The sequence below is a fragment of the Sinohyriopsis cumingii genome, chromosome 1 (assembly GCF_028554795.1).
Source record: "Sinohyriopsis cumingii isolate HCF-2022 chromosome 1, ASM2855479v2, whole genome shotgun sequence".
Taxonomy (NCBI): Eukaryota; Metazoa; Mollusca; class Bivalvia; order Unionida; family Unionidae; genus Sinohyriopsis; species Sinohyriopsis cumingii.
The window spans coordinates 146,887,873-146,909,739 of NC_142961.1; the positions used below are offsets into that span (position 1 = coordinate 146,887,873).

General features: G+C 33.8%; 1 protein-coding gene across 2 annotated transcripts; it reads left to right on the forward strand.

The window, feature by feature from the left end:
- Window positions 1–1,976: 1,976 nt before the first annotated feature.
- Window positions 1,977–20,514, forward strand: LOC149808107 (large ribosomal subunit protein uL13m-like). Of its 2 annotated transcripts, XM_089973492.1 has the most exons (7): window positions 1,977–2,170; window positions 4,975–5,098; window positions 8,434–8,527; window positions 9,522–9,582; window positions 13,589–13,675; window positions 16,091–16,212; window positions 20,138–20,514. In XM_089973492.1, the coding sequence occupies exons 1-7, from the start codon at window positions 2,150–2,152 to the stop codon at window positions 20,457–20,459; spliced, it is 831 nt and encodes a 276-aa protein (XP_089829618.1). In that variant the 5' UTR covers window positions 1,977–2,149; the 3' UTR covers window positions 20,460–20,514. The 2 variants fall into 2 exon arrangements, with proteins under 2 accessions (XP_089829618.1, XP_089829619.1); XM_089973493.1 differs by lacking the exon at window positions 20,138–20,514 and having other exon boundaries at window positions 16,091–16,216.
- Window positions 20,515–21,867: the final 1,353 nt, after the last annotated feature.

Here is a 21,867-nt window from a genome sequence, read left to right on the forward strand (position 1 = left end):
CCTCTCCAGGGCGCAAGCCTGGACAGGGTGATATGGAGAATCAACTGTTGCCCATGCAGCTGATCCCCCTCTCCACGCAAATGATGGTTCCAAGGGAAAGGACAAGCCGATACGTCATGGCACCAGCTGCGTAGCAGGAGTTACCGAGATGACAATAAAAGCAATGCCAAGTCGCCTTAGGGATTCCGTCTCCGGATTTTCTGTTGGGGTTTACTCCCTTAGCCTTTCCCATGAGAGGGTATAGTCGCAAGGCAGCGAACGTTTGAAATCGGAGTTTACCGTCTCCTAGATGGGCGACCACCCAAGGTTAACGAGCCCCATCTACCCGATCCGTCTGGTTTGGAGGCATCAGAAACTCGCCTGTCATTCCTTTACCAGTCAGTTTAAACAGATTCTGCCAACAATCATGAAGGCCTGGAGCTGGATTTGGTTGTCAGAGGCTCTATCAGACGCAAGCCACTGGGGAATTTCCAAGGGAAATGGGTGCTTATCTCCCACATCCGCCCCCGGCGATGACAACCCTTATATATATAATTGATATTACTGATTCTGGTATGCTGGGGTTAGATGCCAACAAGATATACATATTCCGATGTTGAAATTCATATTGCCCATTTTAATTGATTTAACCTCAAATTTATATCACTCCGTACTTGTACCTGTTCATGGAATCATCGTCAAACTGAAAAATGTTAAAGTCTAAAATATTAAATGGCTTTTAATGTGTGTGTGTTTATATATATATATATATATATATATATATATATATATATATATATATAGATAGATAGATAGATAGACACACACACACACAAACACACACGTTATGGACTGACATTAAAAAAAAAACCAGTGTACTTTACCCTTGTAAAGAAAATCAGTTTAACGCTGCAGTTAATATATATATATATATATATATATATATATATATATATATATATATATATATATATATAAATATAAATCCATGTGTGTGTTTGTGTGTGTATATATATATATATATATATATATATATATATATATATATATATATATATATATATATAAACTGCAGCGTTAAACTGATTTTCTTTACAAGTGTGAAGTACACTGTTTTTTTATGTCAGTCCATAATATAGTTATCTAAAGTTTTCTTTTTTTTCCCGAAATTGAAAAAAGATACAATTAAATCAACCTTTGGTTGGCTTATGAGTTGTGTATACATAAGTACTGCACTCCGGGGATGCTCTCTGGTATGATGATAGTTGGGTGTCAACGATTAAGAATAACTGAGTGTCCACTACTGATAATTATCATTCATCGCCTGGGTGGACAACGACTGAATGACAATAATTAAGTGCTGATGTTTGGTTACCCTAATATATTAGGGTTTTCTTTTTTTTTTTTAATGGCTCCTTGTTGCTGAGATAAAATGAATTATGTCACTTTTACTGCGAATGAAATTATGGAATCATTAATAAAGTAAAAAAGATGTTTTTTTTGTACAATAATTTAACATACACACGCCTTTCATCTCTATCGTACGACCAAGTGTCCTTTACATCTCACATATCTGCGGAGACTCAGTGAAAAATCCATGTTGTCTACAACTGAGTTGTATTTAAACCTGCCTTTGTATTATCTTTTATTTAATGTCGAACTGTCTTTTACTTTGGTGGTGACACTGGCACTGTAATGTCTACATGTGAACTGTTACACTGTAAATATGTATTATCTCCGTAGCTTTCTGTTGAATTATGAAATATAGTTGTTATGTCGGTAAAATAATCGTCATAGTGTTGTATGTATTTTACTCAGACAATCTTATATCTTGTCATTCTCACGACAGAGATCGTCTTAATAGAATGTACAGTTAAATGTATCAATTGTATTAGTAAATACTGAGAAACAAACTAGCAAATCGTGTGTATGTGCGCGCGCGCACGTACGTGTGTGTGTGTTACGAAATAAATGATTATATGGATTTCGTTGAGAGCGATAATTCAAACTGAATTGAAAAGCATTACCCGAAGAACCGGAAGTTTGATTTTTATTCGGAACACATGGTGCATTACAATTGCACTCGTTGGATGAAATGAGAATTTTCGGTTGAAGCTACTTTGAATCTTTTTTTCAGCTGTATAGCAGAACTCATTGGGAGAACTTAAGAATGGCGCATAATCGTGTTTTGGTATGTTAATTAATTTAATCAAATTCTTAAGAGAATGAATGTTTACCAAACCAATGTTGGTTCCAAAAGTAACCAGTTTTCGAGGTTTGCAAGGGCATTTATCGAGAGGGACAAATTTATTCTGTATTGCATTTCGTTTTCTTGCTCCATATAATCCAACGCTGTATTATGGCGGCAAACAGGATTTCCAGTATAATTTTGAACACGCGCCGTCAATTGGTTGTTCACAGACGTAAAGCTGTGTCCAGGAAGGCCGCAAATCTGTCACAAATACATTAAAAAATGTCAACATTTTTGGCAATTCGACATTGAAAAAACAACGATCATTACTTTTTATAAAGTGCATGGAATTCTATTGATCATCAGATATAAAGCTGTTGTCAAACTTACTATATCAGCATTGGACTGTACTACTGGTCATAATATTAGTGGAACTATAGATGATTGGTACAATTGGCCCAGTAGCAAGCATTTTAGTGTATTTAATCTATATGTATAAGAGTAGTTTTACAAATACTTTTTAGAGAAACTGGGGCCTAACCAGATTTTGCTCCGCGCATGCATCTTGAAAATATCTTCACCATCAAGGAAAAAGAAATGTATTGCACAAAAAGTGAAGTTTAGTTTGGAATATGCCAAACATTGGACATGCATTCAGCCAATATACCGATATACATCATGCTTTTTGCACACAGTGTACCAGAGATTTTAGCATTGGCCATGGTGGCAGAGACAATGTGAGGAAGCACATTGGTAGCAAAAAGCACATAGAGGTTGGGAAAAGTAAGAACTCGCAACAGATTTCAGCTCTGGAATATTTTAAGCCATTGATGGAAGACTTGCAACTACCAACGCAGAAGCATTGTGAGTTTTCTTGTTGAACACAATCTACCTTTATCAGCTTGAGTTCTTGCTAAACATTTGTTCTGACAAATGTTCCTGAACTCGAAGATTGCTTCACGAATTCATGTCAGAATTCACTAATTGTTATCCCTGTTTTCACTAATTGAGCCTGGAGGGTTGGCAGCTATGGTTTTAATATGTACCGATAACAACATTAAATACCACGATAATAGAGCATTCCAGGCTACTTGGGTTTAAGATCAGTGTCTTTTCATTTTATCTTGCATAGCAGAGTCCTAGAAGTAATGCTGTTATGAAACTGATACTTTGTTACGTATGGACTACAATGGGCTTGACAAACGTATCCAGTAGGTGAAAACATTTCATTTACTCACTCTCAGGTCTTATCCTTCATCTTGCCTTAACAGAGTCATCATAGAATTTCTTAAACTTAATTGGAGAAAATCTTTGAAATAGATTTCAAGATGTTATTGGCTATAAATATTTAGTTTTAAAACAGAAATAGCAGGCTATTAGGATCTGACTCATTAAATTAGGTGATTGATTCTGTTATTATCCTTTTAGACCTTTGTCTTTTTGCTGTAAAAGACAAAGGTAAAATGGATAAAAACAGAGTTGGTCACCTACTCACTCGAATGAGTCAGATTGCAACGTTTGAATGGCTGATTGCCAGTGATGACATCAGTTCAAAATTATCAATAGTGGAATGCTGTATTATCGCAGTACTTAATGTTCTTATCGGTAACTGTTTTGCTACTGCTGCTTACTTAAAATTTGTAAAGTGTCTATGACTTTCCCTCTTTCAATTCCTTTAAAAAAATCTTTGTCAATTGGAGTTCGTCAATGTAAATAAAACTGCAATGGTGGCTGACCCAGATTAACATACTTGGGGGATCAGCTCTATATTATTGCATTATTTACCTAATTTATGTGTGGTAGCATGCATGTATTATAATAAGCATAAATTGCAACTTACCTATGAGATGGAATGGCCATGCTTGCACTGTTGGAATATTTCCACAAAAATCGAAAGGATCCAATGATCAAATCGAGCACACAAATGTACTTGAATTGAAAATCCATCAATGACAACATTACAGATTAAAAACAAATAATATTTAACTTTATATGAATTTTAAATGCAGTGTGGGCAAAGAAATATAAATATAAAAATATTATTATTAATATTATTATTATTATGAAAATATTACTGATCTCAAGAAAGTTTGACTGTTATTGTATTCTTATTTGTGTATGTGAAGTATGATCATGAGTAACATTTTGTCCGTTTTTCATGTTCAGCAAATAAGGACCAATTTCTTTTGTATTTCTCTAGAAATTTTTTGTTGGATCCATGCCTGATCCAGTATTACTAGTAGATTCACAAGTTATCCAGGCCTGAGTTATCCATATTATGGAAGTGATGTAAATTCTTCTTTGTATTAGTTGGTCTATAAATGTTGCAGGCTGAGAGGAACGAAGTGATTCCTTTATCTTTCAATTCAGTTAGCATCTTGATGCTTTGATGTACTGTGAATACATCTAATATTGCCACTTTCTGTTGATTGCATTGCACAAAGGGCAGCTGTTCATCGGTTTGAGTCATGTGAATGATGGTGACCAGGTAAGTTTTTGTTATTTTCCAGGATAGCTGTGCTGTTGAAGTGCCCATTCCTTGTTTTGATGCACACTATTTTACCCCATCATAACATTTAGTATGCAACATTTAATTTTAGATTATGATATATAAAAAAACAAACATTGCATGTTCAAAGTTTGTAGTTAGATTTGTAGAGGTCGCAGACCAGATAATGCATAGCTGCAGACCTGAGTAAATTGGGCAGGTATTCAAATGAGTGATGTTTGAGTTGTCCCAGTTTTATTGTAGTTTGTATTTTTATTGTACTTTGCATATTAAAGTACTCAAATTATTTTTGCAGCAATGGGCCACCATGGCCAGGACCTGGTGGCTGTTTGATGCATATCGCCAGTGTCCATTCAAGTCCTCCAGCAAGATAGCCTACTATCTGATTGGGAAACACAAACCTATTTATGATTCTCTGAGTAAGTAATCTTTTTGCAGAATGGTAAAGTCTAGTCCATTTTTCCTTTACTGTTTATAGATCAGAATGGTAAAATCTAGTCCATTTTTGCTTTACCATTTATAGATCAGAATGGTAAAATCTAGTCCATTTTTGCTTTACTGTTTATAGATCATAATGGTAAAATCTAGTCCATTTTTGCTTTACTCTTTATAGATCATAATGGTAAAGTCTAGTCCATTTTTTGCTTTACTGTTTATAGATCAGAATGGTAAAGTCTAGTCCATTTTTGCTTTACTGTTTATAGATCAGAATGGTAAAATCTAGTCCATTTTTGCTTTACTCTTTATAGATCATAATGGTAAAGTCTAGTCCATTTTTTGCTTTACTGTTTATAGATCAGAATGGTAAAGTCTAGTCCATTTTTGCTTTACTGTTTATAGATCAGAATGGTAAAATCTAGTCCATTTTTGCTTTACCATTTATAGATCAGAATGGTAAAATCTAGTCCATTTTTGCTTTACTGTTTATAGATCATAATGGTAAAGTCTAGTCCATTTTTTGCTTTACTGTTTATTGATCAGAATGGTAAAGTCTAGTCCATTTTTTGCTTTACCATTTATAGATCAGAATGGTAAAGTCTAGTCCATTTTTGCTTTATTGTTTATAGATCAGAATGGTAAAGTCTAGTCCATTTTTGATTTACTGTTTATAGATCAGAAGAGCTAATACACTGGCTTGTCATCTGTGTCCTTCTATCTGTAATCTGCAATCTATTAGCACAAATTTGTTATTGCAATTCATCTAAACTTGAAGGGTTGCCATGAAACTTTACAGATTCATCCCAAGGTTTAATTTGTCTTAAAGATAATGGTTTCCCTCAGATATCCAATAGGCTACCATGGCATCCATCTTGAAAATTTCTTTATTGCTATTTTACCTGAATGTGTAGTCACACTGACAGGGAGTTGTCACCAGAAGTCTTGTTATGATGTCTAGATAATTTAGGTGGTCATATATGAAAATAGTGACAATAAGACCACCAGTGGAGCCACCACAGTGACCATCTTAAAATTATTGATCTTAAAAGTATTGTTGTTGGTCTGATGTCTAATATCATCTTCAGTGTCAAATCTTAGAATTCTTTTATCAATACTCCTCCTGAATGGATGATCATATCAACAAATGAGTTTCACAGGATGGCTTCTTGTGATGTTTAGTTGGTCCTAACTTCCAACATGCTCCTATAACTCCAGCATGTAAGAAAATGTTTTGTTACATAAGAGTTTAACGTTGTTTTTTCTGAGTTTATCGTGGTATAAACTGTCAGTTGCCGATTCACACAGCAAATAACGCCTGAAGTTAAAGTTTATGGTAAGCCTCTTGAAATGGAGTGGATTTTATCATGCTTTTGGTTGGAAGTGGATTTTATCATGCTTCTGGTTGGAAGTAGATTTTATCATGCTCTTGGTTGGAAGTGGATTTTATCATGCTCTTGGTTGGAAGTGGATTTTATCATGCTCTCGGTTGGAAGTGGATTTTATCACGCTCCTGGTTGGAAGTGGATTTTATCATGCTCCTGGTTGGGAGTGGATTTTGTCATGCTTTTGGTTGGAATTTGATTTTATTATACTTCTGGTTGGAAGTAGATTTTATCATGCTCTTGGTTGGAAGTGGATTTGATCATGATCTTGGTTGGAAGTGGATTTTATCATGCTCTTGGTTGGAAGTGGATTTTATCATGCTCCTGGTTGGAAGTGGATTTTATAATGCTCTTTGTTGGAAGTGGATTTTATCTTGCTCTTGGTTTGGATTGGATTTTATCTTGCTCTTGGTTTGGATTGGATTTTATCTTGCTCTTGGTTTGGATTGGATTTTATCTTGCTTTTGGTTTTGATTGGATTTTATCTTGCTCTCGGTTTTAATTGGATTTTATCTTGCTCTTGGTTTGGATTGGATTTTATAATGCTCTTGGTTGGGATTGGATTTTATAATGCTCTTGGTTGGGAGTGGATTTTATCTTGCTCTTGGTTTGGATTGGATTTTATCTTGCTGTTGGTTTGGATTGGATTTTCTCTTGCCCTTGGTTGGAAGCGGATTTTATCATGCTCTTGGTTTGGATTGGATTTTATCTTGCGCTTGGTTTGGATTGGATTTTATCTTGCTCTTGGTTTTATCAGGAGAGAAAGAAATATGCTCCATTGATAAAGAATTTGAGTCATGGAGGAACATTACAGAAGCAGTGAAATGATATTTGATGTGTCATAAGTTTCAGAAATTACTTGAATTCCAACCACTTTTACATCAGTAGCATTAATGGAGCAAATCCATTAACTTATAATGTTGAATGACCTGGAGTATTAAGCAAATGTATGTCCAGATGTCTCGCTAAGATTTTAAAACTAGGAGTCCAGGACTCCCATTTTGGTAAAAATAGGAGTCCCACCAGCAAAAGTTGCAGTCCTCTCCCAGAAAATGTTGAACTTTGCCAATTAGAAAAACTGTTGGTTGCCACTGAGTTTAATTTTCACATTCTTTAAAACACTGACATGTACAACTGTGTCAGCCTATTCTGCTTGCTGGCGATTTTGTTCAACAGTACGTCATTCCTGTAAACATTGGATCATGTGTTATTTTGGTTGAAAATCTTAATTTGTATCTAGAAAGAATGACCGTTCTTTAATTAAGGAAAGTGATATTTATAAAGTGTACAGAAATAACCCACATTTCTATACTCATATACTCCCTGCGGTAACGAAATGTTAAATTTTCTCGACACATTTCCCATGATGTTAATATCTGGGTTGTTTTCAACACATTTCCCATGATGTTAAAGTATGGGCTCTGTTATCCACACATTTTCCATTATGTCAATGTCTGGACAAGTTCACTTAAAAAAGCAGCTACATATATTTTGTAGTTTTATTGCCATTACAAAGGTATCCATGCCACTGTAAGTGATACAACCTTAATACATGACACTTGTCTGAAGGGGAGTTGGGGTTGGATCATAGTGTTCTCCAAGTCATTGTGAGGACCATTTCTTATTATTTCTCCCAAATACACTGTATATACCATCCGGTCTTTACCAGACACATTCTGAGTTTTGTCAGAGAATAATTATACGTAGTTATCTTAAGTCATTTGTAACTTAAGAATCTGATTGTTTTTCTAATCATTTTTATTTCTTGAATAAACATTTTCTAGGATAAATATAAACAGACGTGGATATCTGTGAATTACCCCACATTTTCTGCTAGTAGGGGCCTGTGAGCCATACTTTTTCCATTCCTGGAATGAACAGTGTCAATATTAGATGTCCATTCCGCCATTTAAGAATTGTTATTTGCATTGCAGGTGATATTGGTGACCATGTTGTAGTTATTAACTCAAAGTACATTTCCATGCCCAATGACTACTGGAGAGTATATAAATACTTCCATCACACAGGGTAAGTTTTCAATGGGACCAAGAGGATGTAATGATAGAAAATATGTATTTGAGGTTTCACACACACACACACAGACACACACACACACACACACACACACACACACACACATTGATAATCAGCTGTCATGATGGTAGATTGAAATGTAGCACAAATGCATTTTAGGGTACATATATGTTTTGGGTCTTTATGTGAGTAAAAGAGAATAATTGTGCCATATCTGACAATAGAACACAGGTGTTCTCAGACTTTATGAAGATATGGGAAGTATGTGTAATTTATATATCTGAAATTCCTATTGATATGGGAAAAATAAAATTACTAATCTTGCATAATTTTCTGGTTTCAGATTTTCATATAAAGTTAAATATTGTAAACAAAATTGCTATAATCTTACCTGAAAATCACAGTAAAATGGAAAAACAGGAAGTTTTACCTTGTGCACATTCACACAGTTTTGCACAGGGAAGAAAAGAGAGACATTTCTATTCAGTTATAATGTTGAATAAAGTTGATTATACACATGCAGGTCCTACAATACAATAATTTAGGTTATCAGCTATTTAGTTAAATTCATGTATACTATTTTTATTGAGCACAAAATTTTAGCCAGTTGGGTATGGAACTTATATTTGCAGCAACAGTATTTTAACAAAATTGATATATTAAGCAGGGTGGTCCAACATCTTAAACACCATGGACCACAGGGACAAAAAATATCCGGTTCATAGGCAATACATGATATATATTATAGTAATAATACTATAATTATAGAACTGACTTTTTGAATGAGCACGGGCCACAAAAATATGTTCCACAAGCCTTTAGTTAGACAGCTCTCTGATAAAGTACCAAATAAAGTGTCAGTTACTTGTAAAACTTTTATGCCACTAACATGCTGCATCCATTTCAAGCATGAAAATTTAATGAAATGTCATAGAAATTAAAAGATTTAAGATGTGCTTCATAATTAATTTGATTTTTTTTCGCACAGCTATCCAGGGGGATTTTCAGAAACAGCTGCTTGGAGATTACATGAGGTGGACCCTACAAAGGTAAGGACCACATTTCCTTTGATTTATATAGGAATCCTAAGGCTGAAAATGAGCCCCTTGTAACAATGACAAAGTATTTTAAAATAATGCAGATTTCCCAATTTTAGCAGCTTATTTATGAAAAGTTTCTTCCCAATAAGTCCAGATCTTTTCCAAAAAGAGGAACCAGACCACGTTTTTAATCGCACAAGAAAAATACCAGATCTAAACATTTCAAAAGCTTAGATCAGTTTTTTTTTTAAAGCCAGCCCCACCTGTTGGAAATACATAGTGTTAGCACTACTCTATAACTTCTACATAATCATAAAACCATCACAGCCCTTATTTCATCTATGTCAGGGGCCCCAAGTGGCCGAGTGGTCTAAACCGATATCCGTTACGGATCATTGCCATCTCACCTCTGTCTGCGTGGGTTCGAGTCTCGGATTCAGCTAATGTGGATATGTGAGAAAGCTTGCCAGTAGCTTCTCATGGGTCGGTGGTTCTTTCCGGGGTTTTCCCGGGTTCTTCCTCCACCATTAATACTGGCCGCCATGTATAGCCTATCGTGTGCTGAAAAATGGCGTTAAACCCTACAACAACAACAACAACATCATCTATGTCATCAAGATATCTATCATCTGCCACCTGTCAATCCTGATTTGAAATGTTCTACTTCAGGGGACATTGTGCGATATCCCCCCATATGTAAAATGTGGCATACTAATCAGCACAGACAACAGATCTGGGTTGAGATGAAAGGAGTCAAAAGAGTCGAAAATTCAAAAATTCCACTCACATTCTGCTCCGAAACACATAAATGCAAAAGTAGGGTGCTTCTTTGATCAACATAATCAAACATTCAAAAGTCATTCTCTGAAAAGATACACCTGCCTATGTGCTCTCTTAAAAAATGAGTCCAACTGCAAACTGCACAGATCCAGATCTGCCAGAGCATTACATGATGGCAGATCTGGGTCTGTTCAGTTTGTTAGGAGTAATCAGTAGAACAAAAAACATAGACCCTGATTGGCAGGTGCATTATACTACAGCAAATCAGGATCTTTGTTGTTTGCAGTTTGATTCAATATATCAGTGAGTATACATGATACATGGGTGAATAAAGAATTTATTGGCTCAGAAGAGTCCAGAGTTCAAAAGTCCTGCTGTAAAGGGAAATATGTACATGATTAAGGTATTTAGTGGATCAGCAGTCAAAAGTTTTGAAAGTCCTGCTCAAAAGATAAACACATGGGTATATAAGGTATTTGTTTGATCAACCAAGTCAACAGTTCAAAACTGTTGTTCAAAAGGGAACTCATTGGTAAATAAGGTATTTATTAGATCAAAAGAGTCAAAAGTTCTGCTGTAAAAGGAAACATGAGTAAAGGGAAACCCAAAGGTAAATAAGGTATTTCTTCGGTCAGCAGAGTCATCAGTTCAGAAATCCAATTCTAACAGAAAACATGGATTAATTAGACTTGATAACATGCGATTTGAACTTTTGACTGTTGATCCAATTAATACTTGAGTTCCAAAGTCCTGTTCTAAAGGGAAATACTTTTAGTAAAAAAAGATATTTCTTGGATCAACAGAATCATAAGATCAAAAGTCCTGCTATAAAGGGAAACATATATGTGGGTAAATAAAGTATATCTTTAATCATCTGAGTAGAAAATTTAAAAGTCCTGCTTTGAAGGAGAGACATTTGATGAGTCGATGAATTTCAAGATTTTAATATTGTCACTATATTCATAGCATCAGATCTGTTCTTATCAACCTGCATGGTACTCAGGAAAGGCAGTTGACAACAGTATGTCTCTCAGAGTGCCCAGCAATCTTGAGTCTCCAAAGAACTTGATTCAAATTCTCAATTCCATCTGGTCACTTCACAATGTGAAAGTGTCTTTTTTTTAGATCAAGTGTGTTTTGGTAGAACTGATGTGTAGTATAAAATGTTTATGAACTAGTATTGGACAAATTACATTGCATTGTTTATATTTAACAGTGTATAATCCCATTCAGTATGGGTAGGTAACTACATTGCTACTGTGTACAAATTGAACATGTGTTTGTGTGTGATTTGGATTTTTAATATTTCTTTAACAATTTTTCAGTCGTATTGCTATGATGTCTGCAGCGTGGCAGTTTATAGTGATGTCTTGCACTGGGGCATCATGCCGCAGACATGTAGCATGATGTCCCACCCAGTCACATTATCCTGACACCAGGCTGACCAGTCCTAACACTAACCTCTTAATGCTGAGTGCCTAGCAAGGCAGCTGTTAGTACCATTTGTTTACGTTCTTGGTATGACTTGACGGGGTTTGAATCCGCAACCTATCATATCTGAGGCATATGTTCTAACCATTGGAGCAGTCACAAATTTAACTTAATATAAAATTCATTTTAAATGTTTCAGACTGTTAATTGATCAGCATGCAGTGTTGTTTAATCATAGTTCCTTAATTGCATATGACCGAGTGACATTAGCTCAGTTGTTGGAGTGTCATATTTGTAATCCAGAGGTCATGGGTTCAGTACTTGCCCAGGCCAGTCTGGGTCAGCTACCTTGATGTGTCAGTGGGTAGAGGCAATTGGTTCCCTTTTTCTGTAAGTAGTATTGCAGGGTTTGTACACACCTTGAATATCTTTGAACATTCTTGGGTTTTGAAATCATTTGAATTGCAACCAGATTTTGACTGTGTCCTTGTACATACTTGAATTATGTGAAAACGAGAACAAAATAAACTATTTAAACCATATTTTATGCATTTTGTTTGCTTTATTGTTCATCCTTTGAAGAAAAGAAATTGGCATTCAAAAGTTTTAAGTGAACTACAAATAATGTCATCTGCTAATTGCATGTGAGTGGTCTCCCTTATATAACATCCTAGAACATATGCATTCTGGCAGTACATTTGTTTTACTTTATAAAGGGTGTACCATATGTTCATTTACTGCCTGACAGTCGTTTTTAAAGACCTGGAAAGTAAAACAAAATGATTGATCAATCATGAGCTGTCAGCGTAAATGGGGTTCTTGCTGCTGTCATGAAACATGACATGATAGGGAAGAATATAGTGATACTGCTTTTCATGCATACAGTTTTTTTTCTCCACCCCCTTTTTTCTTTTAAATTTTCAGGCATTGATGTGTTTGTTTTTTTTTTCAATGGTGCCAGTGTTAGCTATACGCCATGTCGGTTTGGATTACAGTACTACTTGTGATTTTTTAGGACTTCAATTTCCGCTGAATTAATGGCATATACAGATTGCTTTCAAGTGCAAATATTTTATCTTATTCTTTTTACTTTGCCTGTTTTTGAGGCATTTTAGCTTATGTCTTGATTCCATGTTACTCCTTGAGAATCTGCATTCTGTCCTTGAATTGTCCTTGAATTTTTTTCACATAAACCTGTATGATGCCTGAATAGCCAATAATATGTTAAAAGTACTGTTAAAACCAACCAAATGTCTTTATAAGTGCCATGTATGCATGTGAGGTGAAAGGCTTCTTGGAAAATAATGGTTGTCATGTCATCTACATGTTTCGGAAGGATATAGGGCATTATTTAGGTAAAGCATGAGGCTGGGCTTGAATGAACCACCTCTCCTTTTGCTCTGCATCAAATGTTTTTGCCACATTTGAGTTCTTCCTTCTCTGTAGCAAACAGACAATAAAATTGGCTTTAGACTGTGAAACACTGGTTCAGGAAATGCACCTGTTACCTTAACTGCTTGCAAAGTATTTCCATATTATTTTCCTTTTGAAAAATGATTCTGTAAAATTAGTGCATTATATTGCAAATTTCGTAATTTATCATAATACCATGAAATTTGTAAGATGATTTTAAGAAAGAAGATGAATTTTGGACAAATCTAACGATGTTGTTATCTCAGGGTCAGCTTCTTTTATTACTAATGTGTTACTCCTTTTTACATAATATGGGCTTAGTTATAAGTGACAAACTCAAAATCAAAGTCTTTTGTTTCCACAAAAATGTCTCTCCTCTTCAAATCTTCAGGTTATAGAGAAAGCTGTGTACTTCTATCTTCCAAAGAATTTACTTCGAAGGGGACGAATGAGAAGACTACATATTTTTCCAGAGGAGGTGAGCCATCTTGTTTGTATTTATTGAATCCAGAGGAGGTGAGCCATCTTGTTTGTATTTATGTGAATCCAGAGGAGGTGAACCATCTTGTTTGTATTTATGTGAATCCTGAGGAGGTGAGCCGGCTTGTTTTTATTTATGTGAATCCAGAGGAGGTGAGCCATCTTGTTTTTGTTTATGTGAATCCAGAGGAGGTGAGATGTCTTGTTTTTTGTTTTGTATTTATGTGAATTCAGAGGAGGTGAGCCATCTTGTTTGTATTTATGTGAATCCAGAGGAGGTGAGCCATCTTGTTTGTATTCATGTGAATCCAGGGTATGCTTTAAGCCACACAATTTAAGATAACCACTCATACTTGATGTCCTAGAATTAAAATTGAACATTGGTAACAGTCTGACCATCCTGCATCAGAGACATTTGGACTACTTAAGGCTTTTCTGAATCAGCATTAAATCTCAACCAAATGAAACAATTGGTCAGAGTGTTCTACAAACATTAGAATCACTCAGTCTGAAAAACCAGCTGAGAGAAATAGCTACTTTAGTGTGCATCATTATTTTCACACAACATACCTCCAAGTGGACATGTTTTTTTTTATATTATTGCTCAACCCAATTTATTGTTATGCTCACAATCTCCAACAGCACAAAGATTATAATCAATAATTATTACATAACCAGCTTAATACTTTGCTGAATAAATCCATTGTTTTTGTTGATCCTTTATTTAAATTTTTTGATGTTGTCAAGCTTGTATTAAGTGCTAGGAAGCACATGCAGGGACCAATGGGTTTGTTGCCAAGTAGTATGATGTGGCACTATGATGATCCAATAGAACATGTCACATCATTTCGTATTAGGCAATTATTGATAATTTAGTCATATAATTGATTTTAATATCACATGTCAGTTTCTGCATTTATTCATAATCTAATCATTATTTATTACAATAACATCTTGTCACACTATGCATTTATTCATAATTTATTCATATTATTGATTAAAATAGCACATCATGTCACACTATGCATTTATTCATAATTTATTCATATTATTGATTAAAATAGCACATCATGTCACACTATGCATTTATTCATAAATTATAAAATTGATTAAAATAGCACATCATGTCACACTATGCATTTATTCATAATTTAATCATAAAATTGATTAAAATAGCACATCATATCACACTGTGCATTTATTCATAAATTATAAAATTGATTAAAATAGCACATCATGTCACACTATGCATTTATTCATAAATCATAAAATTGATTAAAATAGCACATCATGTCACACTATGCATTTATTCATAATTTAATCATATTATTGGCTGAAATAGCACATCATGTCACACTATGCATTTATTCATAATTTATTCATATTATTGATTAAAATAGCACATTATGTCACACTATGCATTTATTCATAATTTAATCATATTATTGACTGAAATAGCACATTATGTCACACTATGCATTTATTCATAATTTATTCATATTATTGACTAAAATAGCACATTATGTCACACTATGCATTTATTCATAATTTATTCATATTATTGACTAAAATAGCACATTATGTCACACTATGCATTTATTCATAATTTAATCATATTATTGATTAAAATAGCACATCATGTCACACTATGCATTTATTCATTATTTAATCATATTATTGACTGAAATAGCACATTATGTCACACTATGCATTTATTCATAATTTATTCATATTATTGACTAAAATATCACATTATGTCACACTATGCATTTATTCATAATTTAATCATATTATTGACTGAAATAGCACATTATGTCACGCTATGCATTTGTTCATGATTTATTTATATTATTGATTAAAATATCACATTATGTCACGCTATACATTTATTCATAATTTATTCATATTATTGATTGAAATAGCACATCATGTCACACTATGCATTTATTCATAATTTAATCATATTATTGACTAAAATAGCACATCATGTCACACTATGCATTTATTCATAATTTAATCATATAATTGACTAAAATAGCACATCATGTCACACTATGCATTTATTCATAATTTAATCATATAATTAACTAAAATAGCACATCATGTCATGCTATGCATTTATTCATAATTTAATCATATAATTTATTAGAATAATAATGTTATATCCAAATATTTGCTAATTGTCATGTAACTTGATGTCACAGTAAATCTGTCATGATGCAACAGTACATACATTCATATCACTAAATTGATTAAAACAACTTTTTATTGAAAATAGTCTTTCCTTAATTTTAGGATAAGTTATTACAGTAACATTTGTTCTGTATGAAACATGGCTATAAAATAATATGTAAGTTATATCTCTGGCAATGTACACTTTAAAGAAAATTTTCAACATTTCTTTTCTTTGCAGCAAGTTCCAGCAGAAATCTTAACTAATGTCAGTGATCAGATCCAGCAGGTTCAGCCAGTACCCAAACGTCTAGATGAGTATACACAAGAAGAAATAGAAAGCTTTCCCAAATTATTTGATTGGTGAGTTATGAACCATGAAATATATGCTTTAGAAGGAGAGGGAAGAGAGAGGGGTCTCAACTTCCATATTCAGTACTCATACAATTGTGTTTTACCCATTGTGAACTGATTTGGGTTCATACAAAGATTTTGTTATTGCGGGCTGTTCAGCCTAACAGTGTTCTAAATCTATAATGATAATTTGTGGTCTGTAATTGGTGTTTCTCCATTATAAATATTACCTGATTATGTTAACATTAGGAAAATACATTCTGCTATCTCCAAATTCCAGCCCTCCCTGAATGATAAAAATTGTATTTCTGTCATATATATATTAGGTACCTGCAGTTCCTTAGTGTAAGCAGTGTACTCTCTTGAGTACAGTGAGGACTGGGATGAGTAATTCTTGCAACTCACTCGTCCTAGATTTGGGAATGATGCATCACACAACATAGAAACCATATATTTTATGTCTGCAGTGTGATGCTTTAGTCCATGCCCCATGAAACAGACTGATGGAGATGGAAAGGAAGATCAACATCAGAGTTGCCAGTACCAAGTCCTTGCATTAAGTCAGTTTCATTATTGATCATTAGACTCCAATAATTTTTGCACAAGATTAGGTTGCTTTTGCAACTTAGTGCAGGAATTAGCTGTATGTCTTGTGTGCACAAGTTTCTCAGTTCTTCATGGAATGTTATGACTAATACCCCAAAAATATTGGCATATTGTTACACATTCTAGCCCTGATGAATTTTAGATCACCTCTGTAAGGTAGTGCTAAGCTATTTTACTACTTTTCTCACTAGGTCCTAGGTAATAGTTTGTAGTTGGTTTCATACCATCAGGGAAGGGGTCAAACATTTTGTACATATTTCTACATTAGATGTATATTCTTAATTAAGTTTTTTCATATAGTACATTTTTTTCCACACAGTATAAATATTTCTACCCAGAATTTTGAAACTTGGCAAGGAGATGCATCTTGATGAACTCTACAGTCTCATCACAAATGCAGGTCACAGTGACCTACTGACTTGGCTAAATTTTGTGGTTTATTTTTCAAGTTCTGTTCAGGATCAGAATTTTATGGGTTTTTTTCTCAAGCTGTGTTCAGGATAGAACCATCAGACCTTATAATTGTATGAATCTCTGTTAGCACCACACCCATACCACAATAGAAAGTCATTGTGACTTATATTTTATATTTTACTGGCTTAGTGAATTTTTTTTGTTCAGCTCATTACCAGCTAGATATTTTGTACCCAGTATATACTGTTTTGCCTAGATTCATGAAACTTGGTTACAAGATGCATCTTGATGAATATGAGCATTACACCTGTACCACAGAAGTAGGTCACTTGGACATATATTTCATGCTTCAATAACTATGGTAATATTTTGTGTTTAAAGTTTAGTTTGAAAGTTCTGTTCAGCTCCAGTCATCAAACTGTTTGATTATATGTATCTCAGTTAGAACCACTTGCATGCCACAAGAGAATGTCACTGTGACTTACATTTCATATTTTACTGGCTTTGGTCAATTGTTTTAAAATTTAGGTCATAACCCAATAAGTTTAGTACTCTTTTTACATACTATTATACTAGGATTCATTCAATTTAATGAGTGGATGTATCTTGAGTACCACACCCTAGTCACAAAAATAGGTGACTGTTATCCATATTTCATGCTTAATTGACTTGGGTTTAGTCTAGAGCACTGTTCATGCCAAAATCAATAAATGAGGTGACTGTATCCATTTTAATGCCACACCCTTACAATAAAGGACATTATGACCATCATTTCTTATTTTGCTGGCTTATGATATGTTTCTGCACTTAGCTCATGGCCATATTGGTGTTTTATCTACTGTCTGATACTATTATACATGGAATCATAAAACTTGGCAACATAATTTATCTTGATGATTACTTGTGTCTTCATCTTAAACATAGGTCACTGTGACCCATATTTTTGTATATGACTAGCTTGGGTTTAGATCAGCATGTGTACTGTTCCTACTTAAAGAATCATTAAATTAGATAATTGTATCTATCTACCTTAGTACTAAACCCATACCAAAAAGGTTGCTGTGACCTATAATCCACATTTTACTTGTTTTTTGCATTTATGTCATGACAGCATTGGTTTTTGATGGGCACTACTCCTGCATTTCACCAGTACAGTAGCTCCTTGTAGCTCAATTTATGCTGCACCTGTATACATCCTAATTGACTAAGTAGACCCATACTGACCAATGTGGTTGGAAGTAGGAATAAATGGGTGTAATGAATGGTAAACTTTCCATAGTAAGGACTATTGTGATATGTTACCATTAGCAGGTTAACTGTATATTGTAGGTATGAATTTATTGGAATTAGATGAGTAAATTGCATGCTGTATGCAGTTCTTGTGAGGCCTATATACTTATGCATGAACTATGCTTGTACCTACTGGATATCACTCCAAGATTGCTCAAAGCCTGCAAATTTTTGACAATAAAATTGGACATAATAACAGTTTGTCAAGCAAATTTTAAAAACTAGGTTTTGTAAATAATTTAAAAAAATGCAAAAATAACATTTTAATCTGCTTATTATCAACTCATAATAGTATGAGTACTTTGATATGATAGAAAAGAAAGGTTTTTTTTTAATGTCTTTTATATCTTTTCACAGTAGGTAAAGAGGGAGATGGATGGGTAGGCAGATGGTTTTAGAATATGTCAGTACAATATTGGTTATGTGGTGCCAGTTAAAAGTTCAAATTTTAAATTTCAAAATGATCAGAAGTTCTTATGTAAAGATAAAAGATTTCAAAACAGATCTTTAGATAGAAAATATGCCAATGTGAACTTTAGCCAGATTTTATTTTTGCATGATGGTATGTACAATGGCTATTGGAGAGTTGTGAATGTTGAGGTGACTTATGTAATCATTGATTATACTCTGATTACAAGAGTTATTGCCCCCTTTTTGCTTTGTGCTGTAATTGACCATTAAGAATATCTTGTGCATGCATTTTGTAAGTTTTCAGTGGTTTGTTTTTAATCTTAGTAGGCTTTTACATTATCTCACAACGATGCACATATTTTTACATGTTGAGGGTCTAATGATTTGTACAAGAGTTATGCTTCTTGTTTTTAAGGGAATACAGGACTGGTGCTCAAATCTTGTGCATTTAATTAGTATTTTGCATATTCTAATAATATTTTGTAAGTTTTTAAATAAGTTTATAAAGATGCACATTTTTTCCATATTGAGGCTCAGATTTTGACCATGTTAGTGACAACCTTTTATCTTTAATTTATAATGTTTCCACTTTGTTGGGATTGCACTTGCTTCTTCGAACTAGAACATTTAAAATTTTGGCAAGTATAGTACATGTCACAAAAGTATACATGTCAAACCAGTCAAAATCAGCCTCAATTTGTTAGAAACTGGAACCAGTCAAGTTATGTAAAAAAAAATAATGAATACATAATATTAATCAAAGGAAGATCTATGCATGGAATATGAACAGTAGTGTTTCATTGCACTGCAACCTCAGCATGGATAGTTTGTATTAAACTGTAATATTTGTAATTTCTAGCAATTTAAAAATTTAGTTTCATATAAAATTTCTTTTCTAGTATTGAAGGAATACAGAGCAGTACTAGAGGAAATATTTGCTGACAACTCTGTCATACTTCTGGTGCTCATGAGACTTCAGAGAACCACCATCTTCCATCTTGATGAAAGTACTGAATTGGTGTACTCTTCCCATGATGCACCCTATCCATTAGACTGGTTCCGTGGCTTGTATGCCCCCTAATATGCACACCACTACATGACTAACTAATCAGTATACAGATTTTTGTAGTTACTGCTCTATCATACTGGCTTGACATTTTTTGGCTGGGTACCTGCAGAGAGGAAATACCGTTAAATCTGTAATCTTTTTCAGGCCTGAAGATTTTGTTCTTCAGTCAGGATTTAAAAAGACTGAAAGTCTTCTGTCAGAAAGTAAGAAAGGTGAGACAGAAAGTAAGAAAACTGAGACAGAAAGTAAGAAAGCTGAGACAGGAGGTAAGAAAACTGAGATAGGAGGTAAGAAAGCTGAAAATATTCAGTCAGGAGGTAAGAAGGAAACTCCTAAGACAGGAAGTAAGAAAGCTGAAAATCTTCAGACAGGAACTAAGAAGGCTGAAAATCTTCAGACTGGAAGTAAGAAAGCTGAAACTCAGACAGAAAAAGCAGACAGTAAGAAGACTGGCAAAAAACACTGATGTCTTTGAAAGAATTGGATATATTACTAGACCAGAAATAAATTTAGTTCAATGATTTGTTTTTATTTTTGTCCGAGTCCAGCAACTCATTCCATAATTCTCATATAAATTTGAATTGCTTCCCTTGAATCATATAGATAATGTCATCAGAAAATCTAAACCAAGAAATTACTGACAATATTTTATGTTGATAAAAGATTATTTTTTTCAGACTGAAAATATTTAAGTATTGAATTAGTTATTAAAATTTCATATATTACAAAGGAAGACATGATTTTACCCACTCAGTTCTACATTTTAAAAAGATTTCATTTGATATGATTTCTATTGATTTATATTTTTTAAATGCAACTGCAATTTAATGGTGCACTTCTGGGTAATATTCTCAAATACATATATAATCTTTGTACAAGAAATTTCTTTATTTCTAAGTTGGTCTTTTTTTCTTCACAGTGGCTCTTCATTTGTTCATTGATATTTCAACTGAAAGTGAAAACTGATTTGATTATAGTATCTAAAATTTATTTATATTATTATTGGGAATTTTGAAACCATAAGATCAATATTGAAATAATAATAATAATAATAATAATGTAAATTAATTTTACTTTAACATTAAATTCTTTTTCTTCTTTTTCTTCTTCTTCTCCTTCTTCTTCTTCTTCTAGGGGTCCCTGTTGACAGTAGTCAAAGGCTCTAGCCTTTACAGATCACTCACACCTTACCTCAGTCTGCATGAGTTCACATCTTGGCTTTACAACCATGGGTATGTGAGAAAGCTTGCCAGTAGCTTCCTGTAGGTAACTGGTTTTTCCTGGGGTCTTTCCAGGTTCTTCCTCCACCAATTTTACTGGCTGTCATGTATAACCTATCATGTACTGAAAATGGCATTACACCCCCTGAAACCAAACTGTTTCATCTGCATTAGGGCCCTTGTTCAAGACTCATTTTCAATTAGCCACATATTCCAAGGGTTAGTGTGGACTGAAGTAAATCAATGATCCTTGGTTAGTGATGATGCAGCTTGCAATACACTGGAATAAAAATTTTGCATTTCTGATAAAATGCTGTGTGTAGCCAACCTTGTACAGAAAAATGGCATTCAGCCCCACAAAATATTACTATTATTATTATTGCTGTTGTTTTTGTTGTTGTAGTCATTCAGAGCAGATAATTATAAATCAAAAAAATATGAAAATTGGTTCCAAAATATTTCAAGAAATCACAGCATAGTTCTGACAATGTAGTATTAGTAAAGCTGCAATGAGAAAGTATTAGTAAAATTACAATGAGAAAGTAAGAGTAAATTTACAATGAGAAAGTATTAGTAACAGTACAGTGAGAAATTATTAGTAAAGTTACAGTGAGAAAGTATTAGTAAAATTACAATGAGAAAGTATTAGTAAAA

Excerpts from the sequence above, each read along its gene's own strand:
- LOC149808107 (XM_089973492.1), top strand. The coding sequence starts at position 2,150 with ATGGCGCATAATCGTGTTTTG. Across the intron at positions 13,676-16,090 it reads TACATATTTTTCCAGAGGAG|CAAGTTCCAGCAGAAATCTT; the intron begins GTGAGCCATCTT and ends TTTTCTTTGCAG. Across the intron at positions 16,213-20,137 it reads TTTCCCAAATTATTTGATTG|GCCTGAAGATTTTGTTCTTC; the intron begins GTGAGTTATGAA and ends AATCTTTTTCAG.